The sequence below is a fragment of the Mus musculus genome, chromosome 8 (genome assembly GCF_000001635.26).
Source record: "Mus musculus strain C57BL/6J chromosome 8, GRCm38.p6 C57BL/6J".
Classification (NCBI taxonomy): domain Eukaryota; kingdom Metazoa; phylum Chordata; class Mammalia; order Rodentia; family Muridae; genus Mus; species Mus musculus.
Window position 1 is genome coordinate 71,334,406 of NC_000074.6, and position 13,092 is coordinate 71,347,497.

At 49.2% G+C, this 13,092-nt stretch overlaps 1 protein-coding gene across 34 annotated transcripts in view; it reads left to right on the forward strand.

The window, feature by feature from the left end:
* Positions 1–13,092, forward strand: part of Myo9b (myosin IXb) — an 88,138-nt gene that overhangs the window by 61,830 nt on the left and 13,216 nt on the right. For 15 of the 34 annotated variants that reach the window (XR_379036.2, XM_006509566.2, XM_006509579.3 and 12 more), the window contains 8 exons: positions 2,471–2,560; positions 2,798–2,812; positions 4,502–4,615; positions 6,355–6,394; positions 8,357–8,479; positions 9,208–9,288; positions 9,685–9,795; positions 11,625–11,747. Coding sequence is in view for 33 of the 34 variants with exons in the window: in XM_006509566.2 (XP_006509629.1) it covers positions 2,471–2,560; positions 2,798–2,812; positions 4,502–4,615; positions 6,355–6,394; positions 8,357–8,479; positions 9,208–9,288; positions 9,685–9,795; positions 11,625–11,747 (697 nt within the window). In the remaining variant the exon portion in view is untranslated. 34 annotated transcript variants of the gene reach the window in all.

Consider the following 13,092-nt stretch of genomic DNA (forward strand, 5'->3'; position numbering starts at 1 on the left):
TTCAGTTTGTTCCACCCCCAACCCTGTGAGGTGTCATTGTTTATACTGTTGTGGAGTCTTATACTGTCAACCAGGGTCCTTATGGCCAAGTAAGCCCTCAAGTGGCTGAATGGACTCAAAAGACCCAGAACAGAAAAGCCCTTGCTTGGGCCTTTCTGTACCCCAAAAGGCGGGTCCCGGGATGGCATCTGCACTGGGGAGGAATAGTGAGCACAGAGGATGCCGGGGGTTTAGCCTTGACAGGAGTTGGGGGTTGTTAAGAATTAGGGATACCAGCTGGGCATGGTGGCGCACGCCTTTAATCCCTTAGCAGGCGGATTTCTGAGTTCAAGGCCAGCAGGGCGCACCCCTTTAATCCCTGAGGCAGGAGGCTGCTTGCCATACAAAGGCCAAGAAGTAGAGAGGCGCTAGGCAGTGGTGGCGCACGCCTTTAATCCCAGCACTTTGGAGGCAAAGGCAGGTGGATTTCTGAGTTTAAGGCCAGCCTGGTCTACAGAGTGAGTTCCAGGACAGCAGGGCTACAGAGAAACCCTGTCTCGAAAAACCAAAAAAAAAAAAAGAATTAGGGATACCTGGTAGGCAAATAAGAACACAATTGAGATATAATGCTGCTGACAAGCTGGTGAATTGACTTATTGACATGTGAGCTTTTGTAATTTGGGAGTTAAGGTGCTTATATAGATTTGATTTAGCCCTACTTTTATATGAAATTATATAAGAAAATTGGGTTATAAAATTTATAGGGGGGGTGGGTAAACACTTTTTTTGTGTGTGCTAACATCTTTTGTGATATAGAGTAAAATAGATTTAGAACAGAAAAAAGAAATTACATAATTTTCTATATAAAAATTTTATAGCAAGCATTATTTTTTGATTATTAGTTTTTAGTGAGGTTGGGGCAGCAATATTGTGGTTATAAAGTTAGTATTTATGGTTATATAAAAGGGCAAACATAAGGTTACATTGCTGACCCTGCAGTTTTTATAATTTTTGGGCCCTACTTGCTTGTTTATAAAAATAGTTTTATTTAATTTATATAGAGAATTTTTAGGGGGCTGCTACCATTGTTTTTAAATTTAAGGAACCCATTGCTAATTTTTTGGGAAATATTTATATATTATTTTATTTTTAATTAATTATTTTATTTTTAATTTTTAATTTTATAATAAAAATACTTAATTATATAGAATTGAGATTAAGACTGGGGGAACAGCTGCAGAATTATTTATTTTTGCTTCTAGCTTTAGGTTATTTTTATTTTTATTCAGAGCGAGTGATTGTAATATTTTTTTGAATTTATGAATGGCCTCTTTAATATTAGCAACATATAATTTTTAGATATTAAGCAGGCTTCTCTTAGATTTTTTCAGGTCACTAAATACTGGTTTAATTAAGGAAGGAAGGAAAGGAATAGCAAATAGATAAAGGAAATATTAAGTATTAAGAATAATTGCAGAAATGACATCACGAGTTGCTTGCGCCAAAGAAACAGGTCTTGTGACCTCTCAGTACTCACTCATACTGGGGCTCACAAGAGGCCATCACCTCGCATTTTGAAACATGGTACCCCTGGCAGGCTTTTCTTTTTTGTCATCAGGAGTCCCAGGCATTTTGAGCTTAATGTGGAGATGTCTCCAACAAGAGGATGTTTTCAGTCCCCTGGCTTGAGGAGGGTAAGGGACCTTTGAGGCTGCAGAGTAACACACCGAGGAAAAGAGGGAGGCGTCACTATGAGCCTACTGGACTCTGCCTCCAGGCCTGAGAAGAGCAGGGATCCTTCTTCTCTTGTCATTCTCTTGACAGCTGAGTAGCTTCTGCTAAGTTTTTCCATCACAGTCATTGAAGAGGCACTTAGTGAGCCTAGGCAGTGACCTAGGCCCTCCTCTTGGTACCAGGAGGGTATAAAAGTGTTTATGAGCTGAGCCAGGAGTGCCAGCCTATGATTGTAGCTGATTGTGGGACTGAGACAGAAGATTTGAAAGACCAAGGCTGACCTGGGCTGCAGAGGGAGACCCTGCAGACAGTAAAAAGTTGGGAGTGTGCATCTGTGTTGTGGCGCTTGCCTCAAACAAATGAGCCTCTGGGTTCACTTTCCTGAATATCACTTGGCATGTGGCAGATCAGCCATGCTCGACAGTTGCCAGAGAGGAAGTTCCAAGTCAGGAAAGCCATGTCCCAGCAGCCTTGGAGCAAGGCAGGTCCCTTGGATATGGAAACTGTCAAGGCAGGCCTGGTTGTACACATCTGTCTCCTAGCTATGCAATAATAGCCTAAAGCAGAAGGGTTGTGACTGAGTCCATCTGGGCTGCTGAGCAGGGTCCTAAACCAAATCAGGAGTTAGGAGCCTGGAGGACCCATGTAAAGGAGAGGCCTCAAACCACACAGTGTCTCTCCATGTGAGTGGCCCATACCTGGCCAAGCTGTGTCAGTGCTGTGTGTCTGCTGGCTTCACTGAGCTTCTCCCTTGCAGCTGCACAGGGCTAGACTTCTCCTTTGAGCGCTCTGAGGAGCTGGATGTTAACGCTTTTGAGGACATCATGGCTTTCTATGAGAGCAGGAAGTAAGTAGCAGCCTTCGCACCAAGACCAGGGAGGCACAGGCCAGGGCCACCATCTGGGAGCTCAGAGCAGCATCCTTCCTGGGGACACACTGCCACATTTGGCCATGTCAGGGCATATGTGGGGCTGGTAGGAGCCCCTGCTCTGAGCTTTCTAGACAGGAAGGCTGTGCAGCAAGTAAAGGGACCCATTAACCCAGTGTCACCCATGTCGTTTTTTGCTCTTGTGCCTCCCTGGAGGGCGAGGGGACAGAGGTAAGTATGGCATCCATCAGGGCACGAGGCATGGTGCATGTATCACAGTATGGGGCTGCACACAGGGCCACCTTCAGGCCAACTATCAGAGCCTAAACATGCTTTTAAAATAATGGGAATGAGGCTGGCAAGATGGCCCAATGGGTAAAGGTGCTTGCCACAAGGCTAACCCACCTCATTTGAATCTAAGAATTCACATGGTGAGGGGAACCTATTCTTGCAAGTTGTTCTCTGACCTCCACACATGCACCCTCACACACACATACCTGCATCCACACACATGCATGTGCCCACACACATGCACTGTCACATGCACACATAGACACAAACACATACACACGCACCCTCAGACACACTTACATGCATCTACACACATGCATGTGCCCACACACATGCACATACACACGCACCCTCAGACACATGCGCACAAACATATAGGTAAATACTGAAGAGCAAGTGAGAATCAGGGCGAAGCTCAGTAGCAGAGCAGCTGCCCAGGATGTGTGGGCCTTGGGCACCGTGCTGGCAAACGTGTGGGCACAGAAGTGGCTCGGTATTGTTGCAGAGGACCCACCTGCCAGTGTTCTCGTGGGCCAGCTCACAATTATCTGTAGTTCCATTGCCAAGTGTTCTGACCCTCTCTTTCAGTCTTCATGGTCACCGCACTCGTGTTCACAATCCCATACATATCTACATGCTTATGCACGTAGTTAAAATAAATTTTTCGTGCCAAAAAGTACCAAACCCTAGAAAGAACAGTCAAATGTCCCCATGTCTGGACACAGATTGGTCCCTTGGGGCTAGAAAGAGGAAGCCTGGTCACCAGCTGAGAAGTACCAGACAATGAGGGACTCTATGGGCTTCCAGGGAGTCAAGTCTGAGCCATGCTCTGCAGACCCAGCCAATTTCACACAAATTACAAAGATCATACAAGATCCCAGCTAGCCGAACAGCTCAGGAGAAAGGTGCTCGCTGCCACACCTGATGCCCTTGCATTTGCTCTCCAAGTCCCCACATGATAGAAGGAAAACTGGCTGCTTGGAGCTGTCCTCTGACTTCCAGAGTTTGTGACGTGTCTCCCAAGATATAAATTAAAGCCACTTAAAAATAGAAGACCATGACACTTGAAAGATGGCCCGCAGTTGGGAGCATTCGCTGTTGGACTAGAGTCTAGATCCTAGCACCCACATGGGCTACTCACAAATGCTAGTCACTCCAGGTCTGAGGCACACAGCATCCTCTCTGGCCTCTAGTATAACTTAGCCCCTGTGCACATGCAACCACCCATGTATATGATCATGCACACACACTCATATACACACATGTGCACACACACATAAAATTCTTTAAAAATAATATGTATATATATATGTATATATATATATATGAATGAATGAAAAGGCAGATGTTAATTCTGTAAGTTCAAGGCCAGCCTGTTCTTATATCAAGATCTAGGCCAGCCAGGGTCCTGTCATAAGCCCATGGTCCCCTGAGCTTAGGGACAGTAGATGTTCCTGACCCAGTCCTCTCCCTCAGGAAGGACATAGTGGTCACCCACACTCCCCTTCCTCAAATGCATGTTTTGTCTACTGTGGCCTTAGGACACCCTGATGGGCACTAGAGCCCCAGGTGGCGGGATACGTTCTAACTGTTCTTCTCTCTGTCACTGGGTCCCCTTCTGTCCCCCAGCGATTTGCATAACCAAATCATCAAGAGCCTCAAAGGACTGCCATGGCAGGGCGAGGACCCGAGGAGGCTTCTCCAGTCCCTCAGTCTGTTCCAGAAGCCCCGCACCTCCTTCCTGTGAGTCCCCCAGCTCCTGCCAGTGCAGCAGCCACCACTGGCTGCTCCTCCTTCACATGATTGGCCACTAACGCTCCCTCATCCCACCCCTAGCACTGCCTCACAGTTCAGCCCTCAGCCAGCTGCTGCTGACCTGCCCTAATGTCCCTGCCAGCTCCCTGAGCTGAGCAGTGCTCCTCTGAAGAGATTCCTGCTCTTGTGCTGACCAAGTCCTTTCCTCCCTGGCCAGCTTGCAGAGCACAAGCCTCCATTGCCTGGCCTTTGCCTGCTCTGACCTTGTTGTGAAGCCCATGGAAGCAAGGAGCATGTAAAGCTGGGACCAATCGTAGGCAGGTGCCCCACTCCATCCCTGTCATAGTTCTCTGAAAGGGGATGATAAGTCTCAAGACCCCTTATGCTGATGTAGCACCACTGAGGTGACCTGTCAGGGCACCCACAGTTACCAGCCACAGTCTGGTTGAGAATAGCACTTGTGCCCAAGGAGCCTGACTTTTTGGTCCTTCCCCCAACCCAACCCTGGAGCCAAGGTCTCACCATGTTGTCCATGCTGGCCTCCAACTCTCTGGCTCAAAGATCCGCTTCCAGGTGGATGATCTCTCAGCACGTGAGAACACTTGCTCCTCTGTTCCTAGCAACAGTGTTGACTAACTTCCTGATATTCCAGCTTGAGGATCCCCTCCTCTAGCCTCCATGGGCACTGCACTCGTGTGTGTGCACATATTTATACATACTTTAAAAAGAAATCTTCGGAGAATCCTCCTGCCTCAGCTCTAGGAGCAGCTGGGGCTGCAGGTACTTGCCACCGTATCCAAACGTGATTTTTGCATGTTTCTCTGTTGCTTTCTTTTAACCCACATTGAGATGCAGTTAAGGGCTGGGGTGTGGCTTGGAGACAGCAGAGGTTTAGCATTCACAGCCCTAAGGCCTGAAAGCTCCTGGCCACATGCATGGTGAGCAGGGTTCTTGTGTGCTCTAGCTTTCCACACCATACCCAGATACCGTGGCACTTGCCCAAGCACACCCAGCCTGAACAAGGCGAAGGCAGGAGGATTTGGGTGGGGTGGGAAGGAGGTATTGCATGCCTGTCATCCTGGCACTGGGATGCTGGAGGCTGGAGGATCAGGAGTTCACTTACCCTCAGCTACATAGCACATACAGGCCAGCCTGGTATACATGAGTCCCTGTCTCTTAAAAGAATTCCACTGTGAGACCACCAGAGCCCTGGAACAGGGGTCTAGCCTCGGTTTTCCTTTCCAGCATCAGAAACCCCAGAGCTGGGTGTGTCTCTGAGGCAGGCCATCTTCTCAGTACATGGAAGGCCTTGGGTTCCATCCTCAGCATAGCATACTAATAATAAATGCCCTGAAGACGATTACATGAGGAGCCAGTAGGCCTTGTTCTTTGTAGGTCTCTGCTGCACCAGTGGAAAGCTGACATAGCAGAGTAGGGTCAGTCGCTCAGTGCATCAGGGCACCTCAGGTGCTGTGTGCTTGGCTGCTGGTTCACTTTCTCACTGCTGCATATACCTGGAGCCTCGAGCACATTCTGCATCCTCAGATGGAGCAGAACCCTCAGTGTGGAAGGCTCTCGGGAGGCTAGGGAGTCAGTGGCGGTCTTGCTGCATTTGTCCTCTCTCTCTCTCTTTCTCTGAATCTAACCCACAAGGCGTGGCTTGCTGAACTAACAAGACCCCCAGCCCTGTTACCCTCACATTCACACCATTTTTAATATTTTGACAGGAAGAGTAAAGGTATCAAACAAAAGCAGATCATTCCCAAGGTAAACCTGCACCTGCAGATGGCGCCATCACACATGGCTTGACCTTTCTCAAGTCACTCTGAGACAGGGAGGAGGGAGAGAATCACTGAGCTTCTGGGACCTCTTTCCTTCTCCAGCTAACTCTCCCTCTAATACAAAACTTGTGGCTCAGGTGGGGAGCCCTTGCCTAGAATCCTCCAGTGAGTGGACTGGGGGCGTGGGTCAGGGGTGGAGCGCCTACCTTGTATCTCCTAGTGAGGGGCTGGAGGTATGTGGCTCAGGGATAGATCCTCTGTCTAGGAGTCCCCCAGTCGGGGTGGGGGGATGCAACCCCTGCTTAGCCTTTATCAGCCCTGGGTTCCCAGCACTGAAATCGGACCCCTTTCCTTACTGTGTGTGACCTTGTAGTCATTTGGGGTTTCATCAGAGTTGGACCTTCATGGGCTCCTTTGCCCAGGAGCAGCTGAGACACTCTCAGGAAGCTGCAAAGCAAGTGGGGGAAGGAGCCAGGCTCCTCTCATCTCAAGTCTGCCCTGCTAGTGCTCCAACTTGACCCCTGAAGGGTCCTCCCCACCCCAGAACTGGTGCTTCCCACAAGCCACCCAGCACGAGTCGAGTGCTGCCTGTGCAGGACTGGGCAGGCAGGAGTGCCCTGCAGACTCTCGGTCTAGTTTTAGACACTATCTCCCCTCAGTGTTCACAGTGGGAAGCTCCCAGGACCTTTGGGCAATGGGGTATGCAGGCACCCTCTGTCTACAGAGCCCAGGCACATCCTGCACAGGCTCCGAACCTTCTCTGGGGGACTTAGAGGCCCTACACAGTGACTTCACTGTGCATGCCACTGTGCTGTGTTAAATAAGGATGAGACATGAGAGTCTGTGACAGGGTATAGGGCACTCACTTGTCCAGGAACCTGGAGACAAGCCTAATAGCTATGGTCATCAAGAGCAAACAGGTGCAGTATGGAGGTTTTGTTGGTTTTATTTATTTATTTTGCTTGTTTGTTTGTTTGTAAAACAAATGTAAAATAGCATAACTCTGGTCCAAAATTCTGTAGACCAGAAGCAGCTGAGATTCTTGACAGTTTTTAAGCATTCTGAGACATTTAAATATGTACAGTGAGGTGTTTGGGATGGGATGCAATTTATGTATGGAATGTGTTCACCTTAGACTCATAACCTTCAAGTAATCTGATACAATATCACTAATCCTTGTAAGTCCGTATGTGTGTGCCCAAAAGACTTATCATATAAGGGCTGATGAGATGTCTCAGAGAGAAAAGGTGCTTGCTGCCAAGCCTGACCACTTGAGTTCGATCCCCAGGACCCACATGGTGGAAAAAGGGAGCCAACTCCTGCAAGTGGTTCTCTGCCTCTGCACATGCACATATACAATACCGTTTTTTTTTTTAATAAAGTTTTATTTTTAAAGTAAAAGGTTGGGTATGCAAGTGATAGATGTTTGTTATTCCTTTAGGAAGGTATGAGGCAGGGGACTTGTTAGTTGCAGGCAAGGCTACAGAGCAAAACTGTCCCATAAATGAAAAGTCGAATGCAAGTGTAGCAACCACTATGCATGTGCCTGGAAGCATGTGGGAGACGGAGATGGAGATGAGGAGCTTGAGGCCACCCTGGGCAGGAAAATCACCATTGACTTGAAAGCATGTTGGTTTCAGTTTGGGGTACAAAGGCATGGAATCCATATGTCCTGGGAGCTGGTGGCTTGTGGTATAACAGACCTTCATCTAGACAGGCCCCTATCCTGACCTACTGCCATGGGAGATGTGGTGGGTCCTGTCTGTCACCAGCTCAAGCTGGCATGTGAGATCTGATGGACTTGAACCCTGGTCCCTGTCCTGAAGGTGAGGGGTGTGGAGGAGCAGGAATGGCAGGCAGTGGCCTGTATCCAGGCCATGCTCTCCCCAGGAGCCAGCGGCCCCTGTAGGTTGTGGGGAGCAGGCCCAACCCTGTGTGTCTGTCCTAGAACCTGCTGGACTCGAAGTCCCTGAGGCTCATCATCAGCATGACACTGCATGACCGAACTACCAAGTCACTGCTGCACCTGCACAAAAAGAAGAAGCCACCTAGCATCAGTGCACAGTTCCAGGTGGGTGTTGCAGCTCAGCAGGGCCCCTCCTAGTCAGTGCTATTCCAGGCCCCAAAATGTGTTTACAGGTATGTGACATTAATTATGTGCCCTAGGTACAACATCATCCCTGTCTGAAAACCACCAAGATAAGAAGGAAATCATTAGTTAGCAAGTCAGTCACCAGGGCTGTTGAGCCATGTTCTGAGGCCATAATTATCTTTTTTCTTTCCCCTCCTTGTCCCCCAACTTCCAGGAAACTCGGAAACATTTTTGTTGTTTGTTGAAATAGGGTCTCAGGTCCTCCACGTTGGTCTCAGATAGTCAATAATGCTCTTACCTTAGTCTCTCAAGTGTGAGCTATATCTTTTTTCTTACGATGCTGGGGATGGAGCTCAGGCTCTCCCACTGATCTGTGGAGGCTGAAGATATAACTTAGGGTAAAGTGCTTGCTTGGCATGTATTCAGCCCCAGCCCTGCAGAAATAGAAAAAGAAAGGAAGGGGAGACAGCAGCTACCTCCATATTCCCCTCCAAGGCTGATGCACTGAGGTCTTGACTATTGCTTCACCCCTGCAAAGTGGCAGCTGTGTAGCCCCCACCCCAAAAGAGTCTTTGGTCAGCCATGGGGCCCCCTACAGATGGAGTTGCAAGACCTTTGGTCGGCTCCATGCAGCAGTGGTGTCCTAGTCCTCCCCACTGGGCCGCGCACCGGGTCAGCAATTCCATGTGTATTCCCTCTTCCTCCAGACATCTCTTAACAAGCTGTTGGAGGCACTGGGCAAGGCCGAGCCCTTCTTCATCCGCTGCATCCGCTCCAATGCCGAGAAGGTAAGTACAGGTCAATGAGTGCAGGACCCTGTGGGTCCCATGGAATATGAAGGGGTCAGACCTTGGCCCCAGGCTGGGGGCAGGAACTGAGACTAGCACCCAGTGGCGAGAACCTCTATCCCACAAGAAGCCCCAGGGGCCATCCACAGCACCATGGTACATACTTGCCATTCCAGCACTGAGGATCTGAAGTTGAAGATCATCCTTGGCTATAGAAAGAATATAGAGTAGCCTATGCTACATGAGATCCTGCCTCAAAAAACAAAAGAAAAGAAAAGAAAGATTGAGGTAGAAGAAGCTTTAGCCACCAGAGGTGGCCAGGTGCTGAGTTAGGGTTGGAGGAGATGGCCCACTTGGTGACCCTACAGAGCCTCTGAGCATTCTGTTCCTTTGCAGAAGGAACTTTGCTTTGATGATGAACTGGTGCTGCAGCAACTGCGCTACACAGGCATGCTAGAGACTGTGCGCATCCGACGCTCTGGCTACAGCGCCAAGTACACCTTCCAGGTAGGCCACCCACACCTGCTCCCTCTGCCCTGCAGTGCAGATCTCCTCAGCAGTCCTGGCTTCCACAACCAAACCTGAAGATTAATGAGCTGACACCAATCCTCAAAGTCACAGGTGCCTTTGACTGAGCATCTTCTAGCCTGATGTTTTGACATGTTTTGGGTTTATTTGTTCAAATCTATTTTGTATATGTGTATGCATACACACACGGGTCAGAGCACATTTGGGGCAATCAGAGGACAACTTTGCAGGAGTTGGCTCTGTCCTCCCACCATATGGGTCCTGGCTCTTGAAATCACGTTGTCAGTCTTGGCCATCAGCACCTTAGCTACTGAGCCTTCCATCTCCCTGACCCCAGTGAGAGCGATTCTAACAGTGTTATGGTCAGTGGTGCCCAGGAACAGGCAGGACCCTTGCTCTGCCTTCATTTACTTAAAAGGCACATATCCATTGGACATGGCAGCTCTTGTCTCAGCCCTCAAGAAAGGCAGGCAGGAAGCTTGCTTACTGTGAGTTCCAGGCCAGCCTGAGAGACAGAATGAGGCTTTCAAGACAAAACAAAAACATGTAGTGGCTGGGGCTGTGGGTCAATGGATGAACATGGGGTAGGAAGTGTTGTCCTAGCCACAGTCGGCCATGCAGTGCCACTGCCACCACTAAAATGCCTCACTCAGGCTGGGAAATGCCTTAGTAGGTAAGTGCTCAAGTAGAGAGTCCTGACCCCTCATAAACCCCCAGCTTACCTGCAAGTCCAGCCTCAGAAAGCCAAGTCAAGGATCCCCATAGCAACCCTGCTATTGAGACCAGCTCGGGGTTTGAGTGACCCTGCCTCAAAGAATAAGGTAAAAAAGCCAAGGAGGATGACTCCCTGCAACAGCCTTGGGCCTCCCTCTGTGTTGTGCACATGGCTGTGCATCCAGACACAAAACTGTGATACACATAGCAATATGGGGAAAAGAGTAACAAAATACTCTTTTTTTTTTTTTTTTTTTTTTTTTTTTGGTTTTTCGAGACAGGGTTTCTCTGTGTTGCTCTGGCTATTCTAGAACTCACTTTGTAGACCAGGCTGGCCTCGAACTCAGAAATCCACCTGCCTCTGCCTCCCGAGTGCTGGGATTAAAGTCGTGCGCCACCACATCCGGCCAAAATACTCTTTTGTCTGCACTGGCTTGAGACCAACTAGAGTTCTGTCACAGTTACTTTCCTGTGACTGTGATAAACACCACGATAAGCCACCATAACGGAAAGGGTTTTGAGTTGGTCTTAGAGTCAGAGGCATTGCTCTGTAGTGGTAGAGTGAGGTGTGTCATCAGGAAGGCAGGGAGCACACCAAGGGGCTCCTGAGCCCACCCCCAGGAAACCCCTCCTAAGCCTTGAACCAGCTGGATCTGTGTTCTCATTCAGACCACACATATCCTTCACAGTGCTGGCCTGTCATGCCTTGTGCCCTCATGTTACATGCCTGTCTGATATGTAAACTTCACTGAATAGTAGAATAGCAGCCACAGAAAAAGAGAGATGGGGAGATGTTCTGCAGTGATGAGCAGAGTTTGGGCTTGCAGGGGAGCTGATCTGGGATCCACACACCTACATATGGTTCATGACTGCCTGTCACATCAGCTCCAGATCTGACACCCTCCCCCAACCTCCAAGAGCACTGTACTCACATATGCGCGCGGGGGGGGGGGGGGGCTGACCATTCCTGAGGCCCAGGTTCCACCCTCATGTTCCTTAGCACTGCACACAAGAGAGGGAACCTGGTTGGCCCTACTCATGGAATGACTACAGCTACCAAAGGGCTTACACTGTCCTTTCCTGCCACATGCTAGGACTTCACGGAGCAGTTCCAGGTGTTGCTGCCCAAGGATGTCCAGCCCTGTAGGGAGGCCATTGCTGCCCTGCTGGAGAAGCTGCAGGTGGACAGGCAGAACTACCAGATTGGAAAGACGAAGGTAAGCACCATCATGCTCTTGGCTGCCATTCCCGCCCCACTTGCACCCAGGTAGGACCTCACTTCCATCAGCACCCCACACCGTGCTCCACAGGGTCCAGGGCTCTGCAGTGAAGCTCTGTCTCTGACACTAGAATGGGAGACCCAAGACTGAGTACGTAGCACACTGGGCTCTTTCACTCCCTATTTTGGGAGTTGGAGGCAGGGCATCACTTCCTCCCTGGCTCCAGTTGACATCAGAAGATGGAGACATGAGGGAGGATCACATGACAAGACAGGCCAGCTCCTTCACACCCACTCAGTCTACAGGAACCGGCAGGTCCCATGAAAACCACATTTAATCTCTTCCTTGAGAGGCACCAATGGAGACAACATCTTCCACTGGGCCCCACCTCTTGAAGGTTCCTTAGCTCAGTGTCACTACATTGACCCAAGTTGCCAGAGCAAGAATGTTAAGGGATGAGCCATGTCCAGACCTCAGGTCAGCATGAAGCCAGTTCCTTCCTTGTGTCTCTCAGAGAGTGTGTTAGTGGCTGTCATTAAGCATCACTTAGCTGCACAGTTGTAGTTAGTTCCCTGACAATTCCAGTCCCAGAGTGAGTCACATGGGAACCCAGGAGTTCCACTCTTGGGTGTGTGCCCAAGAGAACTGAGAACAGATGTTCCCAAAAACGCTTGTACAAAACCATCTGAAAGTGAACACAGCTGGAATGCCCATTAGACTAGGTAAGCAGAGTATGGTCTATCCATAAAAAGGAATAAAACTGACATACTACAGCATGAGTGAGGAGTCATGAGTGATAGAAGCCATCTGTGGAAGGCCATTGGCTTTGAGGTCTCTCTTATATGAAGTGTCAGGAGTGGCACATGCCTGTCAACCAACCTGGGTTATATAGCAAGACCTGTCTCAAACAACAAAAAGAAAGGGCTGGCGAGATGGCTCAGTAAGTACTTGTATAATTCATTCATGCAAGTATAAGGACCTAGGTTTGGATTCCCCAGATCCCACTTTAAAAAACTGGGTGGGTGGCACATGCCTGAAATCCCAGTGATGGTGGAGCCAAGGCAGGAGCCGACTCAGTGTGCTTCAGCATCAGTGCGAGACCCTGTCTTAAAGCATAAGGTATGGAAGCCGCCTGGTGTGGGCCTCTGGCCTGTGCACACATGGTAAATGCTATTTTACATGGATTCTACTTCCATATATTAAACAATCCCTATTCTTGCTGATGAGCACACCTGAGCAGTCAGAAAGAGGAGTACAAGGCCAGCCTTGGCTACATAGTGAGTTTGTAGCCAGCCTGTGCTACACAAGAACCTAATTGGCAAAAGCAACATAATATCAGGTC